This window comes from Rhinatrema bivittatum, chromosome 4, assembly GCF_901001135.1.
Source record: "Rhinatrema bivittatum chromosome 4, aRhiBiv1.1, whole genome shotgun sequence".
NCBI lineage: Eukaryota > Metazoa > Chordata > Amphibia > Gymnophiona > Rhinatrematidae > Rhinatrema > Rhinatrema bivittatum.
This window is the reverse complement of record NC_042618.1, coordinates 355845853-355868806: the sequence shown is the minus strand read 5'-3', so window position 1 is coordinate 355868806 and position 22954 is coordinate 355845853. Positions and strand designations below refer to the sequence as shown.

Genomic DNA, 22954 nt, shown 5'->3' with positions numbered 1-22954 from the left:
ATCAGCCTCTTGGGTCTGTAAGTTGTTTCTGCAATTTAAATTCAAAGGTCTTGTGGCGTAAAATCGCCACTCCATGGCTTTTTGAGGAGCCTGCAGTTGAAAACACTTGACTGAACCCCTTTTTCACAAGTTTACTGGCTTCTTTTTGTGATAAGTGCGTCTCTTGGAGAAATATGAGTTTAGCATTTAACCTAGTTAGATGAGATAAAACTTTCTCCCGCTTGATAGGCGTGCCTAGGCCCACCACATTCCAGGTAACTACCTTCCCCGCCATAAGTCTATGGTGTTAGAAAAAGGACACTTAGTACTCTCCCAGTTTGCCCTCCCAGGGGAAGCCCGATAGGAACCCATAGTCTGAAAACAAAAACTTGTTCGTCTCTCCCTCAGGAAATTGCCAACCGAAATGAAGGTAAAAGAAAAATCTGTATGAAAGTCCAAACAGCAATACACTCCCCAATCCACCCCCTTGTTACCTCCCCCACCCCCCTCCCATCCCCCAATCCAGTAGCAACAACCATGAATACCCCCCTCAAGCATATCATCATCCCTATTTCGGGACTGGGAGTCATCGCAATTGACGTGTACAGCCGTCTCATCATGAAAAACAGTCATATATATAGATGGCTTACAAAATACACAATTTTGCGGGCAGAATAGTGTCAACGGAGCCACTAGAAAGCGAGCAATAGAAGAGCAAAATATGCACTCAAACAGAGCAGATTTACACCTGAAACATGCTATTCACTTCCCAAAGCATTTCCACGTGAAGGGCGAGTCTCAATCCGGCCGGGAGACTCTGCTGCGAATCTCCATCAGCTGTTGCACGCCCATCTGCAAAAGAGGTCTATTGTGTCAGATTTCATTTGTCTCTATCCAGCTTCAAAACTAACGCCCTAAGGTACCAAAAGAAAACCACTGCTCAGCTCACCAGAGTCTTATTCCTGTGTAGACATTGAAGGTTGTGGAATCTTGTTGATAAACTCTTGAGCTGCCGCGGTGTCTTCAAAAATTTGCTGTGTCCCTTCATGCCATATTCTCAGTTTCGCTGGGTACAGCAGCGTGAATCGTACCTTCTTTTTTTTACCAGCTCTGAGCATAGAGGAGTATAGGCCTTCCTCAACCCTGACACATGCCCAGAAAAGTCTTGAAAAATTAATATTTTCTGGTTCCCGTACTTTAACGCTCTGTCCTTTCGAAAATGCTGCAAAATGATCATTTTGTTAACATAATTCAAAAACCGGGCTATAATCACTCTTGGTCTGGTCGATGTTCCTTCCGCAATTTTCGGGCCCAGCCGGTGTGCACGTTCCATCAGCCCACCGGGTGTATTATGTAGCGTTGGGATGAGAGCCGTTAGCCAGGTTTCGAGGGTACTCATGATGTCGGCGTCTGCAATAGATTCTGGAAAGCCAACAAAACGAAGATTGTTGCGCCGTGCCCTGTTTTCTAGCTCGTCCAACTTTTCGCCTTGTTGTTTGCTAATTTGCTCCAAAGCTTGGATCTTATGTTCCAGTGCCCCGACATCGTCTTCTAGAAGGGTAGTACGTCCTTCCACTCTTTCCACTCGATTTCCACCAAAGAGGAGCGCACTTCTGCAATCTGTTCTGCAATCTGGTGTAGTCGCGCGTCAAGAGCCAACACTACTGCTTGAGATATTCTTTCCTCTAGCGATTCCTCCGTCGGGTTATCAGGCACTTCGGGAGAGATCGGCACAATCTTGGTATCAGGTTGTTTAGCTTTCTCCTTCTCTTTTCTTTCTATTTTGGTCGCCATTGAGCTGATGAGCACTATAAAAGTGAGTTACTGGTAGGATGGGCGGTGTATGCCGATAAAAGCGATCGAAAAAAAACTAAATTACACTCGCCCACACACTGCAAAAAGATGAGACGGCTGGAGCTTGGTCAGTGCACGTCTAGCAGAGTTCACCACATCACGTGACTCCCAAGTAAAACAATTTAATGAGTTGTGTTAATTCTAAAATCACTTTTAGCAATGCTGGCACAGTATTATAGTGTTATATGGAAAACATTTTATATTAATTTCCCAAAGATCTGTAAGTAATAGTATTTGTAGACTGATAACTATGAGAAAGGGATATACAGGGAAATAACATCTGAATGAGATACCAGGGTGATGTGGAGATTCCTTATCATAGTTGAACCTTAATTCATTTCCTTGTAATTATTTCTAAATACATTATTTTTCTCACATTCTTCCTGTTGTGCAAAATGTAAGCTTTTTAAGTGACTGAAGAATGATTGTATGATGTAGTAACCAATCAGGAAGCATAAGTAGACATTTGAAAAACAATTACATACCAGTGAAGGTGTTTTGAAGTTAATTTCTTCAAAGCAGCCATCGAACATTAAACTAAATGTGGGATCTAAACAAAACAGAATCAAAGAAAAGCTGCTTAAATTAGACTCTCAAAGGCATTTTCTAAAATCTCCGCATCTGAATTAAAGAAAGCATAGGATAAATACAGGGGATTTCTAAGGAAGTGATGGGAATGATAATGCTACATTAATTGGACAGATGGATCATAGATGGATATCGTCTTTTTCTTTCATCATGTTTCTATTATATTCTTGTATAGTACTGTTACTCACCACTTGTAGTAAGAATGACAGGCCTCTTTGTAGTTGTCATGAAAGTCTTGATTGCATTTAAAAACCCTGAATCATCATCAAATATTACATCAACCTATAGCAAATAAAGGAAAGAAATAATATTTTTAGTGAACAATAAATATTTTCTGAGCTGTGGAAGCAATCCAGAAATTTTCTGGGTTAGACCAAGGAAAAAATGGGTTTCTTTCCTTGAATCCTACCAGACCAGTCCAATCACAAGGGCTTTTCTCCCCTACCAGCAGATGGAGCCAGAATTAAAGCTTTGCTCTAAACAGCCTACTTAAGAAACTGTGCCAGCTGCAGCATTTCAGTATTGCTCTGTCAAAGCTAAACCATCAACTAACCTCGTAAGAGCAGGATGATCCAATATAGCTGACCCCCTTAATAGAGAGGGTCTGAAACCAAATACCCAATAGATGTGAAACTGAATAGTATATACACATGGGAGAGCAGATTATTTTTTTAACCCGCCCTTCCTATGTTCAGGGCCAATCAGGTAGAATTCTGATAGGCCTCAAGGAAAGAAAATTGGCAGTTAAGAAATTCAATTTTTCCCTCCTTATTGTTCCACCAGACCAATCCAGATGCATGGAATTTACTACTCCTAGGGGAATTCTGCGCAAAACATTTTACAATAATACGCACAAAAATTTAAAATTCTGCATACTTTATATTGGTCAAAATAGCAATATACATGACAGTCTTTAATTAATTTAAAATGTAATACAGAAGAGAAATTTATTACTTAAAGATGCAGCGTTTTAAATACTTTGAGCAGAATTTCCTTAGAAGTTCATTGAAAGACTGTCCCTTCCACCCTCTCCCTACTCCCCTTGCCAGTCTCCTTTCACTTTGCCCTCTCAGGCCCCAACTCCTCCACTATCTCTCCCCTCTCTCTCTGGGCTCATCCCCTTCCACTCTCTCTCTACTCCCAGAGTTTGACTACTCTCTCAGTACTGCCTCTCATACAGGCTTCCCTCTGTCCCTCTCTCTCACACACATATACACCCCCCCTTCATAAAGGCTTCCTCTCTCTCTCTCTTGCACCCCCCCCCACATACAGGATTTCTCTCTCTTGCATGCATCCCCTTATACAGGCTCCCTCTCTCACTCACACAAGCATGGCCTCACATAGGCTCCCTTTCTCTCTCATACATACACCCTCATACAGGCTACCTCTCTCTCTCACACACACCCCTGCACACTGGCTCCCCTCTCTTACACACACATCATTACACACAGGCTCCTTTCTCACTCCATCACACATTCCTTCACACAGGCTCTCTTTCTGACACCCACACCCACTCACAAACAAGCACACCCACTCCCTCACATACACCAGCTCCTAATCTCTAATACATATACACATTCCTTCACAATCTCCTCACATAGGCTCCCTCTGACACTCACACCCATGCACCCTCAAAAATGTTCTCTCTCTCACACATACACTCCATACACACAGGCTCGCATTCTTACACATGTATTCTTACCAGACTTACTAGGGTCATGGCTGCTGGGACCTGCACCATCTTTGCCATGAGCAGGATGGGCTCCGCTTGCAGCTGCCAGGTCCTGCACCATCTTCACTGTGAGCAGAATGGGCTCCGCTCACAGCATGCCTGGACCTGGCTCCAGATTCTGTGCAGAAAATGGAAATTGGGGAATTCTGCGCTCTGTAGTAGCATAGAATTCCCCCAGGAATAATTTACCCAAGCCACCCTTAATCTGTGTTTTTTTGTCTCCTTTCTTGTCACTCGCGCTCCGCTGTCCTTCTAGGATCCTGAAGATGTCTATGTATATCCGCTACTTGATTTTTTTTCCTTAAATCTTTAGGGATGCATTCCCATAGCTGTGACAAAGTTGTCAATGCTGGGGGTCCCCTGTCTGCATCTGCCCCTGTTGCCTCTGCTTTGTCTTGGTTATCTTCTGATGAGGAGTCCGAATTGGAGGAATCTGAGGAATTGGAAGAACTGGAGTCGGATCTGTTTTTTCACTCTGGATTTTTTTCTTCCTCTTAGCTGACCTCTTGCTTTTTTCGCACTTTCCCTCACCCGATGTCCCAGCCAACTCACACTTGTTAACTCTCTCAGCGTCACCTGCACTGACTCCGGGATCTGTAGTGGATGTTTCTGTTATCTGATTTCCGTCTTCCCTCCTTTCCTGGGACATAAGCTCGGATGAGGCGAGGGTTTCTGCGGGATAGGAGCCTGCTCCCCTTGAACAGCCTCTGCTCTCATGGCTGCGTCTGGTCGGCTACTTTCAACAGCAACTGAAGGTTCCACACAAGTTTGAGCCAGCATGTACCAGGAACCCCAAGGCTGCGCCGTCAGGGCGTAACTGGTGATGCCCACTTGGCTAGCATAGAAATCGGTACACCGTGGTGGTTGCCCCGTGCCCAGTGATAGCTGTTTGGCATGGGCGCGAATGGGTTCATATGAGGCCAGTTCTATATGTTAGGGAAACATGGGCCTGTGTAAGAACATGCCATACTGGGTCAGACCAAGGGTCCATATCAAGCTCAGCATCCTGTTTCCAACAGTGGCCAATCCAGGCCATAAGAACCTGGCAAGTACCCAAAAAGTAAGTTTATCCCATGCTACTGATGCTAGTAATAGCAGTGGCTATTTTCGAAGTCAACTTAATTAATAGCAGGTAATGGACTTCTCCTCTAAGAACTTATCCAAACCTTTTTTAAACCCAGAACACTAACTGCACTAACCACATCCCCTGGCAACAAATTCCAGAGTTTAATTGTGCGTTGAGTGAAAAAGAACTTTCTCTGATTAGTTTTAAATGTGCCACATGCTAACTTCATGGAGTGCCCCCTAGTCCTTCTATTATCAGAAAGAGTAAATAACCGATTCACATTTACTTGTTCTAGACCTCTCATGATTTTAAACACCTCTATCATATCCCCCTCAGCCATCTCTTCTCCAAGCTGAACAGTCCTAACCTCTTTAGTCTTTTCCCATAGGGGAGCTGTTCCATCCCCTTTATCATTTTGGTCGGCCTTCTCTGTACCTTCTCCATCGCAGGAAGAAGATAAAGCTTAGCCACGGTCATGCCCACTTTTAGCCCTGCCTTCAGAGTCTCTCACTCCACAGAGGCTAAGAACTTCACCATCCTATGGAAAGGAAAAGCCTTAGCTGGGCCTCTTAGACCTCCTAGAATGGAGTCCTCTCCCTATTGGAATAGTTACCGAAGTTGTTTCATTATGCCCAGCTCTGCCAGAGCCTGAGTAATCATTGCTGGCAACTTTTCTCTCAAACAAGTGTACCACTCGAGGTTCATCTCCCTCCACAGCAAAGGTTTCTCCTTTCAGTGTGTTTGGTTCACTTCCATCTCCTCTCTGACCATAAACTTCCTCAGAGAACCATATTCCAATGCCACATATCTGCTTCTAAGTTGGCGCCAATTCCCACCTGGCCCACTTTGCCCAAGTAGGAACAGATAGAATCTCTGAGAAAGTCCCCACTGGACTGAATATGCCTAGCACAGAGCCTTGCTTAATTTTAAAAGCTTGGTGCATTAGCATTACAAACTTTGGGTGGAAAAGGCTCTTAAGAAAGTTGTCCCAACCAATCCCTTATCCCTGAGCACATTCCTGGCTTTCTCCCATGGTGCATCCCAAAGATGCATGGAGATAGAACCGAAGGCTCTGAAAAGGCTTTTCTGCTTTCCACACCATTTTAGGGAATGGAATCTAAGATGGCTGCCATTCCTGTCCTTGCTGGTTCACTTCCCCCGACCCAAGCAAGGCTTCCATTGGATGCTGTAGCTGATTTACCTTTGAATGGCTACTTACTACTCTCACCAGGGAGAAAGGGTCCTCGGAATGGCCATCTCCTCCGCTGGTACAAACATGCCAAAGACCCAATGTTAAAACACTCTTGTCCCGGCCTCCACATGCAGAACACTTCTTCCTATATTCCACAGGAGCAGCCATATAACCTAAGCCACATGGCAGACTGAAAAAAATACCACTCCAGGGCTTCCCAAACTTTTATCCAATGTGACCCCATTTTAACACTTGGAAATTCACATGATCCCAGATAACGACCAAAACAAATTAGCAGGCTATTATCTCCTCTAACGAACAATCTATTCTCACCCTCCTGCACTTCGGCTGATTCCCTCTATTTACCTCCACCTTCTCCAGTCGATCCTTTCTCTCAATTTCCACCCCTTTCAGGGGACCCCCTCTCTCAACCTCTATTCCTATAGCTGATCTCCTCTTACATCCCCCAGCTCCTCTCACCGCTTCAGTCCTTTTTGCATTCCTTCAGCTGATCAGCTCTCACTCCCAAGTCCTTATAACTCCCAACTGATTATTTGCCATTCCCTCCCTCTCAATCCATCCCACATTCCCTCCTCCCATCCCCATCTGCTATCTCTCCTCCTCCCTTCCAATTCATCTGTCACATTCCCCAGCTGAACCCCTCTGATCCACCCAAGTGCCTTTATTACATAAGAACATAAGAAAATGCCATACTGGGTCATACCAAGGGTCCATCAAGCCCAGCATCCTGTTTCCAACAGTGGCCAATCCAGGTCATAAGAACCTGGCAAGTACCCAAAAACTAAGTCTATTCCATGTTACTGTTGCTAATGGCAGTGGCTATTCTCTAAGTTAACTTAATAGCAGTTAATGGACTTCTCCTCCAAGAACTTATCCAATCCTTTTTTAAACACAGCTATACTAACTGCACTGACCACATCCCCTGGTAACAAATTCCAGAGTTTAATTGTGCGTTGAGTAAAAAAGAACTTTCTCCGATTAGTTTTAAATGTGCCCCATGCTAACTTCATGGAGTGCCCCCTAGTCTTTCTACTATCCGAAAGAGTAAATAACCGATTCACATCAATCTTGTCATTCCTCCTCTCACACACTCCACAGTCAATTCATCTCTCCTAATCCAACTTTCAAACCCCTCCTGCATCTGATCCCTCCCTTTCAAACAGCCTCTCTTCCAAACATTTCCCGGCAAGGGTCAGCAGCTATATTTTCAAAAGATGACAACTGGTGGCAAGGAAGGTCAAGCTAAAGACAGGGGCAACATTTTTCAGGGTCAGTAGTGGGCGAGGAGAAGCCATGGTAATCTCCACCAGCCCATGCAATTTCATCCCTCCTTTCTGCTCAGGACTGGTCCATAGCCTGATGGACCTGCAAGCAGCAACATCATGAGTAATGAAAATAAGCTTTGGGCCTATGAGCTAGTGCAAGATCACAGGTCCTGCAAGCTGCACCAATCCCTCTTTGTGCAGGGCTTCCTGTTACCACAGAAACTTATGTGAGGGGAGGATCACTGACTCACAGATCCCATTGCTGAGGCACCTGTGATCCCAGCTGAAGGATTTGTGACTTCATCTGGGGTCCCTACCCACTGTTTGGGAAGCCGTGACTTACCCTCTCCTCGCCCAACAATGAGCCTGATCAGACCTCTATAACTGTTCCACAGGCAAACTGTTTCTCCTTTTCTTTCCTAAAAATCAAAAGGTACCTCTCTGTTTCCAAGTCCTCATATTTGCATTGTTCCAAGTCCTTTTCTCCCCCAAGGCTTCTCCCAGAGAGTGGTAGAAAGGAAGAGGGGAAGGAGAGAAGACGAGACAAGGGAGAATAGAGGGAACGAGTACCACTGGCTTTCAGGTCCTACCTCAACAAGATCAAGTGAGATAAAGGTCACTGACCCCCTTGCTATTCTCTACTTGACCAAGAAAGTCCACCAGAACCTTCAACCTGCAGGTTTAGCACCTCTACCATCTAGAGACAAAAATATTGAAATGCTGAAGAGGGAACAGCTCCTTATATAAGCTGTTTCCTTTAAAGCTTTCATTCTGTCTCCATTTGCTGGTAGGGAAGAAAAACCCATGTCTGGTAGGACAATAAGGAATTGTCCATCGAACCAAGCATCTTATCTAATCTGGGTCACTTAGAAGAACCTAGCAGATCCTAACAGGAAAGTCCATTTCATTTGCTCATGCCCAGAGTATGAGGTGGAAACAACCAAGTTTATCAGGCTAATAATCAATTATGGATATGTCTTTCAGGAACCTGTCCATGACTTCCACACCTATAGTCAAAAATCTGTAGTATTATGAGACACAAACAATGAACATTCAAACAGCATCACCTTGCAATACAACTGATTTTTCATCGTCTAAAAGGATGCAGTTTGAAATGTTTTAATGCTTTAGTGAGTGGTGCCAATGGATTGCAAGATCAGAGGCAGTATGGTTTTACCAGAAGTACATCTTGTCAGAATAATCTGATCACTTTCTTTGATTGGGTGACCAGAGAGCTGGATCAAAGGAGAGCGCTAGATGTAGTGTACCTAGATTTTATTAAGGTCTTAAAACACAGGCAACTTATAAATAAAAATAGCACCCTTGGAATGGGCCCTAGAATGACTGACTGGGTTAGAAACTGGTTGAGTGGGAGGCAACAAAGGGTAGTAGAAAATGGAGTTCACGCCAAGGAGGGCAGCATTACTAGAAGTGTGCCTCATGGATTGGTCCTTGGATTAGTTCTTTGCAACATTATCATGAGCGACACCGCAGAAGGATTATTGGTAAAGATCTGTCTTTTTGTCAATACCAAAATCTGCAACTGGGTAGACAGCTAGGAAGATATGAAAAACGAAGAGAGATTTAGCAATATTTGAGGAATGGTTGAGAGGAAGTGATGTCAGCCACTGCAAATGGCTGCTTGAAGCCCAAGCTCTGCACGGCTTGAATGTAAAAGTGGCTTATACGCAGTCCTGAGCACTCTCTGTGATTTCTATTGGTGGCAATTTTGTTCCCGGGATTATGGTGAACCGCCGTAAGGCAATGGACCTCATGAAAGTTTCTTACTCCGGGACCACGTAACTAAAAGAGGAAGACGCTGGTGTGGTCGGTAGGAGCGTGCTGGACACAGAGGCACAAGATGCACGTGTTGTGGTTGCCAGCAGGCCCGACGAGGACAGATTTTCTAGCACAGTTTAAAGACCTGAAATGCGACATCGCCGCAATAAAACAAGAAATCCATGAAGTTGTGGGTGAACTGCGGCGGGATGTAGATGACTTGGGCCAGAAAGTGCTTGATCAGAAGAGCATGCTGCAGACCTGACGCAGCAGACAAAAGATTTCCAGCAGTTGAAAATTATCTGAGGAACTTACTGACAAACTAGAAGATTTAGAGAACAGATCTCATAGGAACAAAATACGGATTTGAGGTGTCAGTGAAGAGGGCTTCACTGATTATATTCTGCTTGTCCAGGATATTTGTATGGCCATTTTGAGACATGAATCTGTTGATATGGAGGTGAAGATAGATTGGGCCCATAGATCTTTGGGAAGGCCGATGATTAATAAACCCAGGGACATAATATCCTGTTTCCATGCTTTCACCGTAAAAGATGAAATCATGCAAAAAGCAAGAAGTATGGGGACTTTATCCTAGAAAGGGCTGAAACTCCAATATTCACTGATATTTCTGCTATCACTTTACGACAACATAGGTCTATGAAGCGCATTACTGATCCTTGACAGTAGGTAACATCCGATCCAAGTGGCTGTGCCCTTTTGGAATTTCTTTTACCATCAGTGGCCAATCCCTGTCAGCTTGCACACAGAAGTCTGCGGAGAGCCTCCTGTGACAGAAAGGCATTGAGATTAAAGATTCTAAGGTGGAAGTCTGGCCTGGCCCTCGGCAGGAAGCATCCTGGTGGCAGGGGGCAGGCAAAGGTGGAAAATGGTTAAGGAGGAATTCCAATGGCGATATTCCAGCACAGGATGCCGGCACTTGACTTAAGATGTAGGCCTGTACAGGCTATGTGATTGCCATGTTCTTCCTACCAGTTGGTGGATATGTCTACTGGAAAACCAACTGTTGGGTTACACTTTTGATTTTTGACTCTGGACTTTGGCAGCATGCATTTCTTTGATGATATCTTCAACTTTGTTCCGCTTTGCATTTTGATGATTCTTTAGCAAAACCACTGATATGGTTGTGTAAGTTATGCCATTTAAGGGGGCGTCATTCCTCTTGATTAGTGTGTTAGGGGAATTATGATGGGTAGGTGACTTGGAGGGGTGGTCGGGATGGGTGGGTTTTGCATGTTTCTGGTATATTTTCTATATTGAGGTGGGTTGGGAATCATTGGCTCTTATGGTTATTTTCATTCCCTAATGGCTGATGTTAAGATTGTATCTTTAAATGGGATCCCTCAGAAGAGAAGACTTTTATCTGAGGAGGCCCAGTCTCAGCAGTCATCCATTTTTTTTCATTTAAGAGACACATTTTGTTAAGACAGACAAACCTTTACTTAAGGATAGAAATTTCCCACACATATTTCTAGCATCTAAATACTGTACACTGGAAGAGGGGAGATGTGGGCATTATGTTCTCTAAAGATCTTAGGGCTGAAGTTTTGGAGTGCAGGAAAGATAGGGAGGGACGATATATAGCTCTAAAAGTTAAGCTGGACGCTATCCTAGAGACTTTAATAAATGTGTATACCCCTATTGTTAACCAGGGGAAATTTTTTGTATGCCTAGAACATAATTTGAGCAATATGGTACATGGCCCTGTACTGGTCGGTGGTGATTTCACTCTTACTTTTAATCCTAATATGGATAATCATTCACTGTCGAAGGATGGGTTAAAAATGCATAGGACTAGATTGAGATTTTTCAAGGAATCCTGGGGTATGCAAAACAACTGGTGGGTGTTCCATCCCTTGGTGAAAGATTCTTCTTTTTATTCAAGGGTACATGGTTCATACTCTAGGATAGATATGCTGTTAGGTAGTAAATTCTGGGTTCTGGGGTGTAGCTCTGTGGGTATAAGCCCGATTACGTGGTCTGATCAAGCCCCTGTTTTTGGCTCTTTTCATTTACAGCAGGAAGAGAAAGGTAACAAATACTGGAGGTTAAATGACTCTCTGTTGTCTGATAAACAGCTTTGTGAAGTCATCCGGGAGGATATTAAAGAATATTTTTGAATTAATGATTCAAGGGACATATTGATTCAGATGCTCTGGGATGGCTTTAAGGCTGTTCTTTGTGGTAAACGACTCCTGTCCCCCTTTTCTATTACTAGTCTCCTCCTGCTGATGTGTTGATGCACTGTCCCAAAGATCCCTGGAAAGAATAAAACTTACCCTCTGAGCAAGGCATAGCATCTCAGCACATCCTCAAGGCTATCTGGTCTGCACCATACCACTGTTCAGAAACGGCTGCAGCAGCTCCCTGTTATTTTTTTTTTAACCTCTTAAAGAGGCATGCAGCTTCTTCAGCAGACAGTAGAAGGAGAGAGACAGAGGGGAGGGAGTGCAGGCTGTAGAATCCTCTCCACAGCACCCAGCAATACATATCAGAACTCCTGACACACATATATATATATATATATATATATATATAATAAAATTCCCGAAGGGAATCAGCGCTACAGAAATACTTATAAGAAAAAATACAGAGAAAAAATTTTGATCTTTATTACAAAAATATATATTTTAAAAAAAGCACACATAAAACTGAATACATGAAGGGAGCGGATCCAAGTTGGCCACCTGAATGGAAGCGACTCCCGAAGCTCAGCGTTCTGCCTTTGAGTTTTTCCCCCCAAAAAGCTGAATTATGCCACACAAAAGAAAGGGTAAGGTGAAGGTTTATCTGCCTGAACCTAACCTGCCTTCGGATCAACGGCCGATACGGGAGTTTGCTTACCCCACAGCAGAGTTGAGCACGATGGCCCTCGCTGGCGGAGCTGAGGAAGGAGGTCAGCTCTCGCCGGGGGAAATATCTCTGAGCCCTCCAGCACCACGGCAACTGTTTGCAGCTTCCCCCTCAGGAGACATCAATGGTGCTGAGAGAACAGGACGACAACTCGCTATGTCTCAGTCGGGCGGAGCCTTCGGTGCCGATCCTGGGAGAGTGCAGACTTCGACCCCCAGACCAGGTTCCAGAATTCTCCAGAGAGAGAGAGGAGAATGGCGGAGAAGACCTGCTGATGTCAGCAGATGGAAATGAGATCATGACTGGAGCCGGTGAAGTCAGTCAAGTCACGGTGAGGATTAAAAAAATGTCAGTTGCAACGCTTGACTCCCTTTGGGATCTTATAGCAGGGTTTACCTCTAATCTTCAGGAGCAGGCCCAAAAACTGCAAGTTGTTTCTTCAAAGTTAGATTTGGTCGCACATGACCACCAACATATTTTGCAGGAGCAAAGTATGGGTATTCAAAATTGGAAGAAGAGATGAAAATATTGAAAGGTACATCAGCAGTGTTTGCTAGTGAGCGGATGGCTTCCATGAGAAAGATGGAATTTCTGGAAAATTCAATTAGACACTTGAATCTGCGAATATTAAATTTCCCTAAGGTAAAAGATGAACTGAACTTGGTTACCTTAAAAAAAATATATGGGGGAAATTTTGGAAATTCCTACCAGTAAAGTTCCAGCGATTAAGAAAATTATTTTTCTATCTCAAAAACAAAGTTTAAGATTTTCTAATCCAGTTGAAAATCTAATTTGACTCAATATTTGGAAGAATCCTTGATAGATATCACGAGTAGAGTAACACTATTAGTGACATTTTATTGAGAATTTGATTTGAATATGATTATGCGCTCCTATTTCAAAAAGTTGGGGAATACTTATATTTTCTTTGATGTAGTGTAGTTAAAGGAATTCCTGAATGCTAGGAGACAAATACCTGTCATTAACTTAAGCGGAAGTAGTTCAAATTGAGATTGATATGTGGGAATCATTTGGATGACTATTGTCTCTAGTTTAGTTTTTGATATGTGTTGGTGGTAAATAGCTGTAAGACTATTTCCCTCTCTAGAGTGTCACACTTTATTTGTGAGTTATTGTTTTCTTTATACATATAGATAATGGAATAAAATCCTCCTTTGTGTTTCCTTTCGTTCCCTTATTTTCCTCTATAATGTTGAGATGCGAGATAAGATAAATCTCTTTCTTTAAAATTGATTTTCTAGATTTATGTTAAGATTGTTAATGATATAAGCACTTGTATTACTTAAAACAAAGTTAAACGATTCTTTGTTAATTTGTAAAAATTCAATAAAGAGAAAAACTGAATACATGTACTCAAAAAAGATTTTTTGGGATTTGACATTTTTTCAACTATATTTCTATGAAATGATGTAAGTATATTCGTAGTTGAAAATTTTTTTGTAAAATCCAAAAACTTTGTGTGCTTATATATATATATTTTTATTTTTTTTGTAATAAAGATCAAAATTTTTTCTCTATATTTTTTCTTATAAGTATTTCTGTGAGCACTTCTACCTAGTCCCTTCTGAGACTGGGAGTTACAAAACAGGCTTGCACTGCTGGGCATACCAGTGGCCTGGCCCTCTGCTAAGTTAGAGCTAATCTGGAAATCCTGCTGCACCAAGAGTCCTATCATATGCTAGAAGCAGAGAATAAGCAAATGTTGTTTACCTGTAACAGGTGTTCTCACAGGACAGCAGGATGTTAGTCCTCGCATATGGGTGACATCACAGGATGGAGCCCAATCACGGAACACTTTTGTCAAAGTTTCCAGAACTTTGACTGGCCCCTAATGGGCATGCCCAGCATGGCACTAACCCTGCAGCCAGCAGGGGTCCCCCTTCAGTCTTATTTAAAAGCTAAGATGTTGGATAACAAAATTTCGTTTGGTTATGTCATAATTAGATTGATTATTTGTTATTTTTGAAATTGTAATTTTAACTGTGGAATCAACAGTTATGGTGTAATAAATATTTCACTTGTCTAATATTGAAAAATCAATAAAAATATAAATTATAAAATAAATAAATAAATAAAAACTACAGGCAGTGCCAAAAAATAAAATAATAAAACGTTACGAACCCAACACTGCGGGGCAGGGGGTGGGTTTCGTGAGGACTAACATCCTGCTGTCCTGTGAGAGCACCTGTTACAGGTAAGCAACATTTGCTTTCTCACATGACAAGCAGGATGGTAGTCCTCACATATTGGTGAGTACCGAGCTGAGGATTTCCGAGCATGCACTAAATGTACCCAAAGGCGTGCAACAGGCACAAATGGGGTGGAATTTGGTAGAGGGCATCCTGAACCCCACCGGGCAGGCAGAAGTGTGTTGGTACGTCACATTGTAAACAGGTTATGAAGGACAGACTGGCCGAAGATGGAATCTTGTCTTGCGCTTTGTCCAAGCAATAGTGGGCTGCAAAGGTGTGGAGAGAACTCCAGGTGGCAGCCCTGCAGATGTCAGGAAGCGGCACCGATCGGAGGTGTACTACTGAAGTCGCCATGGCCCTCACAGAGTGTGCTTTAACACGATCTTGAAATGGAATGCCCGCTTGCTGGTAGCTAAAGGATATGCAATCTGCCAACCAGGAAGAGAGAGTCTGCTTACCCACAGGCTTCCCTAACTTGTTAGGATGGAAAGAGACAAACAACTGAGTGCTTTCCCTGTGGGCAGTTGTACGGTCTAGGTAGAACGCTAGAGCCCGTTTACAGTCAAGGGTATGCAGAGCCTGCTCTCCTGGATTGGAATGGGGCCTGGGAAAAAAGGTAGGTAGTATGATGGATTGATTTAGATGAAAATCCGAAACTACCTTGGGTAAGAATTTAGGGTGAGTGCGGAGTACTGCCCAGTCCTGCAGAAGTTTAGTGTAAGGCGGATAGGTAACTAGGGCCTGTAATTCACTAACTCTCCGAGCTGAAGTGATTGCCAAAAGGAAAATCCCGTTCCATGTGAGATATCGAAGTTCACAAGAGTGAAGAGGCATGAATGTTTGTTTCATGAGCCGACCCAAAACCAGGTTAAGGTCCCAAGAAGGGGCCGGAGGACGTAGTGGAGGCTTGAGGTGAAGCAAGCCCTTAAAAAACGTGTTACAAGGGGTTGTACTGATATAGGAACATCCCCGACACCTTTATGAAAGGCGACTACCGCACTGACATGCAGTCTGATGGAAGAAGTCTTTAGACCTGACTCTGATAAATGCCAGAGATAGTCCAAAAACTTCGTGATTGGACAAGAAAAGGGGTCAAGGGACTGAGAAGAGCACCATGACGTGAACCTTTTCCATTTGTAAGAGTAAGCTTTTCTCGTGGAAGGCTTCCGTGAAGCAATCAAGACACGGGAAACTGGTTCAGAAAGGTTAAGTGGCTGAAGGATTAACCTTTCAACATCCATGCCGTCAGGGATAAGGCTTGAAGATTGGGATGGCAGAGGCACCAGTCGTTGTGAGTGATCCGAAGCGGGTCCTTTCCTAAGGGAATGCACCTACGAATGGAGAGATCCTGCAGTATTGGAAACCACATTTGGCTTGGCCAGTGAGGTGCTATCAGGATCATGATTCCCTTGTCCTGACGTAACTTCATGAGAGTCTTCGAGAGAAGAGGAAGTGGAGGGAATGCATAAAGTAGACCAGTTGCCCCCAAGAGGGAGAATGCGTCTCTGGGCTGAGAGTGTTTGCTGCGAATGAGAGCGCAGAAGTTCTCTACTTTGCAGTTTTGAGGAGACACAAAGAGGTCTATCTGAGGATATCCCCATTGTCGGAAGATGGAGTTCGCTACTGAGGAGTTGAGAGACCACTCGTGCGGTTAAAAGATGCGACTCAGATTGTCTGCCAACACATTGTCCACTCCCGGCAACCAGGTGGCCCTGAGATACATCGAATGGGAGAGAGCTTCCGCCCATATCTGTGCAGCTTCCTGACACAGAAGGAAGGAGCCTGTGCCTCCCTGTTTGTTTGATGTACCACATGGCCACCTGGTTGTCCGTCTGGATCAGGACAACTTGATTTGAGAGGCGATCCTGAAATGCCCTGAGAGCATATCTGATTGCTTGAAGCTCCAGGAAATTTATTTGGTGTTTGGCTTCCTCTGGAGACCAAGATCCTTGTGTCTGCAGATTGGCCACATGGGCTCCCCAGCCGAGGTTGGAAGCATCGGTGGTGAGAGTTACTTAAGGGTCTGGAGCCTGAAAGGGCAAGCCTTGGAGGAGATTGATCTGATTTTTCCACCAGGCTAGACAGACGGAGTGAGTTGGTTATGTGAACAATGGTCGACAGAGGCTGAATGGATTGAGTCCATTGTGACCTTAGAGTCCACTGCATGACTCTCATAGCCAAACGGGCCATTGGTGTGACTTGAACTAATGACGCCATGTGTCCCAGAAGGATGAGAAAGTGACGTGCAGTCACGGATTGTTGAGACTGCAGCTGGTGTGCAAGACACACGAGAGTGAGCGCTTGCTGTTGAGGTAGAAAAGCCTTTGCCTGCAAGGTGTCTAAGTCTGCCCCAATGAACGACAAGGTTTGAGATGGGACTAAAGAGGATTTGTCGTAGTTGACAAGAAATCCTAGTGAAATTAGAGTGTGTAAGGTTAGATTGAGGGACGACAGAGCAGCTTGCTGAATGGGAGCCCTGACTAACCAATCGTCTAGATAGGGTTATACGTGAACACCCTGAGTTCTTAGGAAGGCTGCAATCACTACGAGGCATTTCGTGAAGACTAGTGGTGCAGAGGCTAGGCCAAATGGAAGCACTCGATACTGATAGTGCTTTGGACCTACTAGAAACCTTAGGTATTTGCGATGAGATGGAGTTATCGCAATATGAGTGTATGCGTCCTGGAGGTCTAGAGAGCAGAGCCAGTCTCCTCTTTGTAGGAGAGGAAGAAGCGAGTCTAAGGTTACCATCTTGAATTTCTCCCACTGGAGGTACTTGTTGAGGGACTGTAGGTCCAGAATAGGACGAACGCCTCCCGATTTTTTGGGGATCAGAAAGTACCGGGAATAGAACCCTAGGCCATGCTGAGAGTAGGGTATGGGTTCTATTGCCTTGGATTGGAGAAGGAGGGAGGCCTCCTGATCCAGAAGGATGGAGTGATTGGATGTTCTCCACATTGGCAGAAGTAGGGAGTCCGGTGGCAGGGAGAGAAAGTTCAGATGGTAACCCTGAGCAATTATCGCAAGTACCCATTGGTCTGAGGTAATTGAGTGCCATATGTTGTTGAAAAGGCACAGTTGGCCTCCCACTGGTATGTGAGGCAATGGTGGTTGGCTGCTGCTCTCTAGGTGGAAGTCAAAAACCTGAAGCAAGAACTGGTTGAGGAGCTGCTTGCGGCTTTTGTTTCAGTGTCTGACAAGACTGGGCTTTTTGAAAAGGTCTCGTGGCATGGGATCTGGTTGGTGGCGGGTAGGATTTCTTCAGCCGGAAGAAGGACTTTTTAGAGTCCTTTCAGAAGGGCTGTTTTGAAGAGTAGTCAGAAGGCATCAGAGAGCTGTCTGAGAGTCTCATGATGGTCCTTAAGTTCCGCCACTGTCCGTTGAATTTGAATTTGTTCTCCAAATAGGTTATCTCCTACACAGGGTAGGTCAGATAACCGGTCTTGTACCTCAGAGCGAAGGTCGGAAGACTTGAGCCAGGCCCATCTCCTTGCCGAAATAGCTGCTGCAGATACTCTGGTAGCAGTATGAAAGATATCATAGGATGACCTGATCTCATGCTTGCCTGCTTCAAAACCATTATTTACTAGGGTTTGAAGCTGATCTTGGAATTGTTGAGGCAGGGTATCTGTCAAATCTTGTATCTGCTTAAAAATGACCCTATTATATTGGGCTGGTAAGCTGTGGTCCGGGACATGAGCATTGAGCCTTGGAATACTCGGCGGCCAATGGCATCTAGAAACTTCTGTTCCTTACCAGGGGGAAAAGAAGTGTGAGGCTTTGATCTTTTTGCTCTTTTTTGTGCAGATTCAACAACTACAGACTGGTGATCCAATTGAGTTTTCTGAAAGCCTGGAGCTGACTGCACCAAATAGGTTGTGTCAGCTTTTCTATGCACTGGAGCCAGGATGTTCCCAGTTCTTCTTGAGGAGATCCAGAAGAACCTGGTGGATAGGGATGGAGGTTATTTCCTTGGGAGCATCCAAGAATTGGAGCAACTCCATCATCTGGTGTCTGTCATCCTGTTCAGTCTGCAATTGGAAGGGAACCAATTCAGACATTTCCTTCACAAAATTTATAAAGGAGAGGTTCTTTGGAGGAGAACGCTGCCTACTTTCAGTGGGTGAAGGTGGTGAAGGTAAATAATCGGTGTCTGGGGAGGAATCATCAGGAACTAGAGGGGGACGGGGTGGTTGGATACCTGAAGGTCCTGGTCTAGGCTCCGAAGGAATTAACAGAGGCACCGATGAAGGCATCGAAGGCACCGGCGCAGGCATCGATGGACTTATCGGCACCAATGGTTGGATCAGTGGTGAGGGATGTATCGGCATCGATGGCTGAGGCAGAACCCCCGATGGAGGGATGCGGAACGGTATTTCTCCTCCCGATGACAATGTAAGCGGGGAGGGCACCCGGGGTTCATCGGTGGAAAAGCGGCAATGAGCGCTTCCATCCTGGAGAGCAGTGGTGCCAACGCTGCTGGAATCGGGTCGGTGGATGGTTCCGCAATCAGTAGTGGTGTCGGAGGAACCTGGAGTTGTTGCATCACCTTGTCGATGGCCTCCTGAACCATCCGGTTCAGTTCTTCTCGGAGACCTGGAACAAGCAGCCCCGGCTCCAGAACAGAAGGAGGCAGAGGCATAGCCGGAGGGACCACCGATAAAGGCAGAGTCGCGGCTCCCGATCCCCTGTCGGGTGAGGGTTGCCTCGGTGACCCAGTCGCCGAAAAGGTCGGTGCCATTTCTGGACGGAGTTTCTTCGACGGCGGCTCGGACGATGGCGAGGTCGATGATTTCGCTCCCTCAATGGTCCGAGACTTACGGTGTCAATGGCGATGTTTATCTCTACGATCCCCTCTGTCCTAAGGGGGGGGGGGGTAGAGGGTGTTGAAGGCCGAGATGTAGTCTATGCCGGATGGTCACCGGTCGGTGGTCGATGCTGGCGCAAAGTTGACTGTGCCGGTTCAGACGACGTCGATGCAATGGACGGAGTCGGGGTTTGAGCACGGAAGGGAAGCTCCATCTTCTCCATTCTGGCCTTGCGACCTTTTGGTGTCATCAGGGCACATTTGGTGCAGGTCAAGACATCGTGCTTGCGTGCTAGACACATAACACAGATTTTATGGGGGGTCTGTGATGGACATGGTGCGATTACAGTCCAGGAACCAACGGAACCCCTGCGCCATGGCAAAAAATTGAGCCGCGGTACGGTCAACGGCCAGTAGGCCGCGAGGGCCAAACTCGACGGTAATCGACAGAAAATGGGTAAAAACTTACCAGAGTACCGCGGTCTGAAAAAAGTTAAAGGAGGAACCCCTGTGGGGCAAATTAACTTTTAGCAATTCCGTGAGGAAAATTCCTGTCAGGAATTTCTGCAGAGCTCCTTTACCGCGTGGCTACTGCTGCGTGGAAAAAAGAAGACTAAAGGGGGACCCCCTGCTGGCTGCAGGGTTAGTGCCATGCTGGGCATGCCCATTAGGGGCCAGTCAAAGTTCTGGAAACTTTGCAAAAGTGTTCCGTGATTGGGCTCCATCCTATGATGTCACCCATATGTAAGACTACCATCCTGCTTGTCTTGTGAGAACTGAAGTTTCTCTGTGCTGCACCACAGGAAAATTGGTTCTTACCTGCTAATTTTTGTTCCTGTAGTACCACAGATCAGTCAAAACTCCTGGGTTTTGCCTCCCCTCCAGCAGATGGAGTCAGAGAAAGTTTTACTGACACTTAACACGAGGTGCCACCTGCAGTCCTTCAGTATTAATCTGTACCCAAGCCAGAAATTAAAGAAGAATTATGTAACTATGCCTATTCCCCTAAATGAGCAGGGAGAAGAGGATAACCATAAAACAGGCAACAACAAAACGCCCTCACACCAAAAACCTGTGTGGGATCAATAAAACCTGTGCTTCTTCTTAGACCATACTGCAAAAACAGGCAGACAGATCGAGCAGACTCTCTCAATACCCTTTGCTAATCAAGGGTGGAACTCTGGACTGATCTGTGGTACTACAGGAAAGAAAATTAGCAGGTAAGAACCAATTTTCCTTTCCCTGTATGTACCTAGATCAGTCCAAACCCCTGGGATGTACCAAAGCTTCCCTAAGTAGGATGGGACTGGGAGAGTCCTGCTCGCAGCACACTCACGCCAAAAATTCCAGCCCCCAGGGACTGGACATCTAAGTGATAATGTCTGACAAAGGTGTGCAATGACTTCCACGTAGCCGCCCTACAGATCTCCTGAGGAGAGACTGATACTCTGCCCAAGAAGCTGCCTGAAAGTGAATAAAATGAGTCCTGAGACTTTCTGGAATTGGGCGACACTGACAAATATATGCGGAATAGTCCACCTCACAATAGTCTCTTTGGACGCCTTATGCCCTTTCTTGGCACTGCTCCAAACACAAAAAGGAGATCTGACATGCGGAAATTTGTGACCTCCAAGTATCTCAGCAAGGCTCATTTAACGTCCAGGTGTCGCAAATCCCTAGTGTGTGCTGCTGCCGGATCTAAGTTTGAGAAGGACAGGAGCTCCACCGACTGATTAACGTGAAAGGAAGACATCACCTTGTGTAAGAAAGAAGATACAGTCTGCAAGGAAATCCTCTCATCCGAGATTCTCAAAAAGGGCTCCCTGCAAGAAAGAGCCTGAAGTTTGGAAAATCTGCGTGCTGAACAGATAGCCACCAAAAAGACCACTTTCAAAGTGAGATCCTTCATAGTTGGCCACCATAGAAGCTTGAAGGGGGGGCACACAGAGGCTTCGCAAGACCACATTAAGGTTCCAAGACGGGCACGGCTATCAAATGGGAGGGCGCAGGTGTTACATGCCTTGAAGAAAAATGGACAATGGCCGGTCTCCAAGCGGTTGATCAACCAGCGAGACTCGACCGGGGACCAGAGCCCCTGCACTGACTTCCGCAAGCACACCGTTCCCCAGCCGGAGAGGCTCGCATCCGTGGTGACAACCGTCCAATCCGGCACCACCAGCGGAATGCCTCGGAGGAGAATGTCCGAACACAGCCACCAAACTAGACAGGGTTCCATCTGATGATGTCACCCATATGTGAGGACTATCATCCTGCTTGTCCCTGGATAATGAAAGCATCTCTGCTATGGGACCTGAGGCAGGAGCATCTCAGGGGTCACACTAGGCAAAAAAGGGGGAGTGACTGGACCACCAGTATCACCCCTTTAAGCCAGGCAGATGGTTACCGGGAATAAGGAGTCCCAGGCTGAACAATCAAGGGGAAAATCCCCCCTGGGACCCAGTAAGAGCTATGAGACAAATTTGTCTCTCTTGGTCACAAACTTGGATTTCCTTTTGAAATTCTCTCTCTTTTTTTTTTTTTAAATTGAATAACTAATACTTGCTTGATCCTGGAACCAACCCAGAGGGAAGAAAGGAAAATAAATCACCACAGAGAGAGAAAATAGATAATGCTAGGGAACCGCAGGTTCAACTGCCTTCATCTGCTGGAGACAGAGAAATACTGAAGGGATGCAGGGTGAGCACTGTTCTTATATAGGGTACCCTTTCAGTTTTTCTCTGTCTCCATCTGCTGGACAGGAGGCTCAACCCACTGTCTGGACTGATCCGGGTACGTACAGGGAACTGTGAGCTTTGCCTCCATCTGCTCATAGGGTGACATAATTCCACTTGTTTGGATTGGACTGGTGTAGCAGGATAAAATTTAAGACAGTTTCCATGCATAGGATATGAGTCTCTTTCAACAGAAAGGATCTAGAGTGAGGGGTGAAGATATGATTGTGAAAGGTGGTAGACTCGGGAGTAATCTTAGGAAATATTTCTTTACAGAGAGGGTAGTGGACACATTGAACAGCTTCCCAGTGGAGGTGGTGGAGACAAAAACAGTATCTGAATTCGAGAAAGCATGGGATAAATATGAGGGGTCTCAGAGAGTGATGGAAATTGTAAAGTTAAATGATTTGGGTGGATGGGCAGACTAGATAGGCCATAAGGTCTTTTTCTGCCATCACATTTCAATGTTTCTATGATACATCCCTTCCTACGCTGCTGCATGCAGTAAGATCTACAATTCATGTGAACTGCAAATCAATGTCCTTATTCAGTGTTATATGCTAATTAAAACAACAAAATGCACTGTGACATGCAGAGGTCAGTGTGAAAGCAAACAACCTATCAGTGAAATTAGATTTTTTTGAGGGGTAAAGGAAGTAATTTTGAAGGCAATATAATCAAGAGACTCAATTTTACCTCTTCAAAGAGAATGAGAGATGTAGCACTTTTTCTGGCGGGTTCTTCTGATCCCACTTTGTCTGAGGCTTGGGCTCTTATCTTTGTTACCTGAGCTTGCATATCTTCATTTTCTTTACATGAATAATCTATGAATAAAATAAAAGGTTAGGATAT

The 22954-nt window shown here is 45.0% G+C and overlaps 1 protein-coding gene across 2 annotated transcripts in view; it reads right to left on the bottom strand.

The window, feature by feature from the left end:
- Nucleotides 1–22954, bottom strand: part of ATAD5 (ATPase family AAA domain containing 5) — a 259487-nt gene that overhangs the window by 36239 nt on the left and 200294 nt on the right. For both annotated transcript variants that reach the window (XR_003856559.1, XM_029600713.1), the window contains exons 16-18: nt 22799–22926; nt 2610–2703; nt 2319–2383 (exon numbers count right to left, since the gene is read on the bottom strand). Coding sequence is in view for 1 of the 2 variants with exons in the window: in XM_029600713.1 (XP_029456573.1) it covers nt 2319–2383; nt 2610–2703; nt 22799–22926 (287 nt within the window). In the remaining variant the exon portion in view is untranslated. The remainder of the gene's footprint in view (nt 1–2318; nt 2384–2609; nt 2704–22798; nt 22927–22954) is intronic.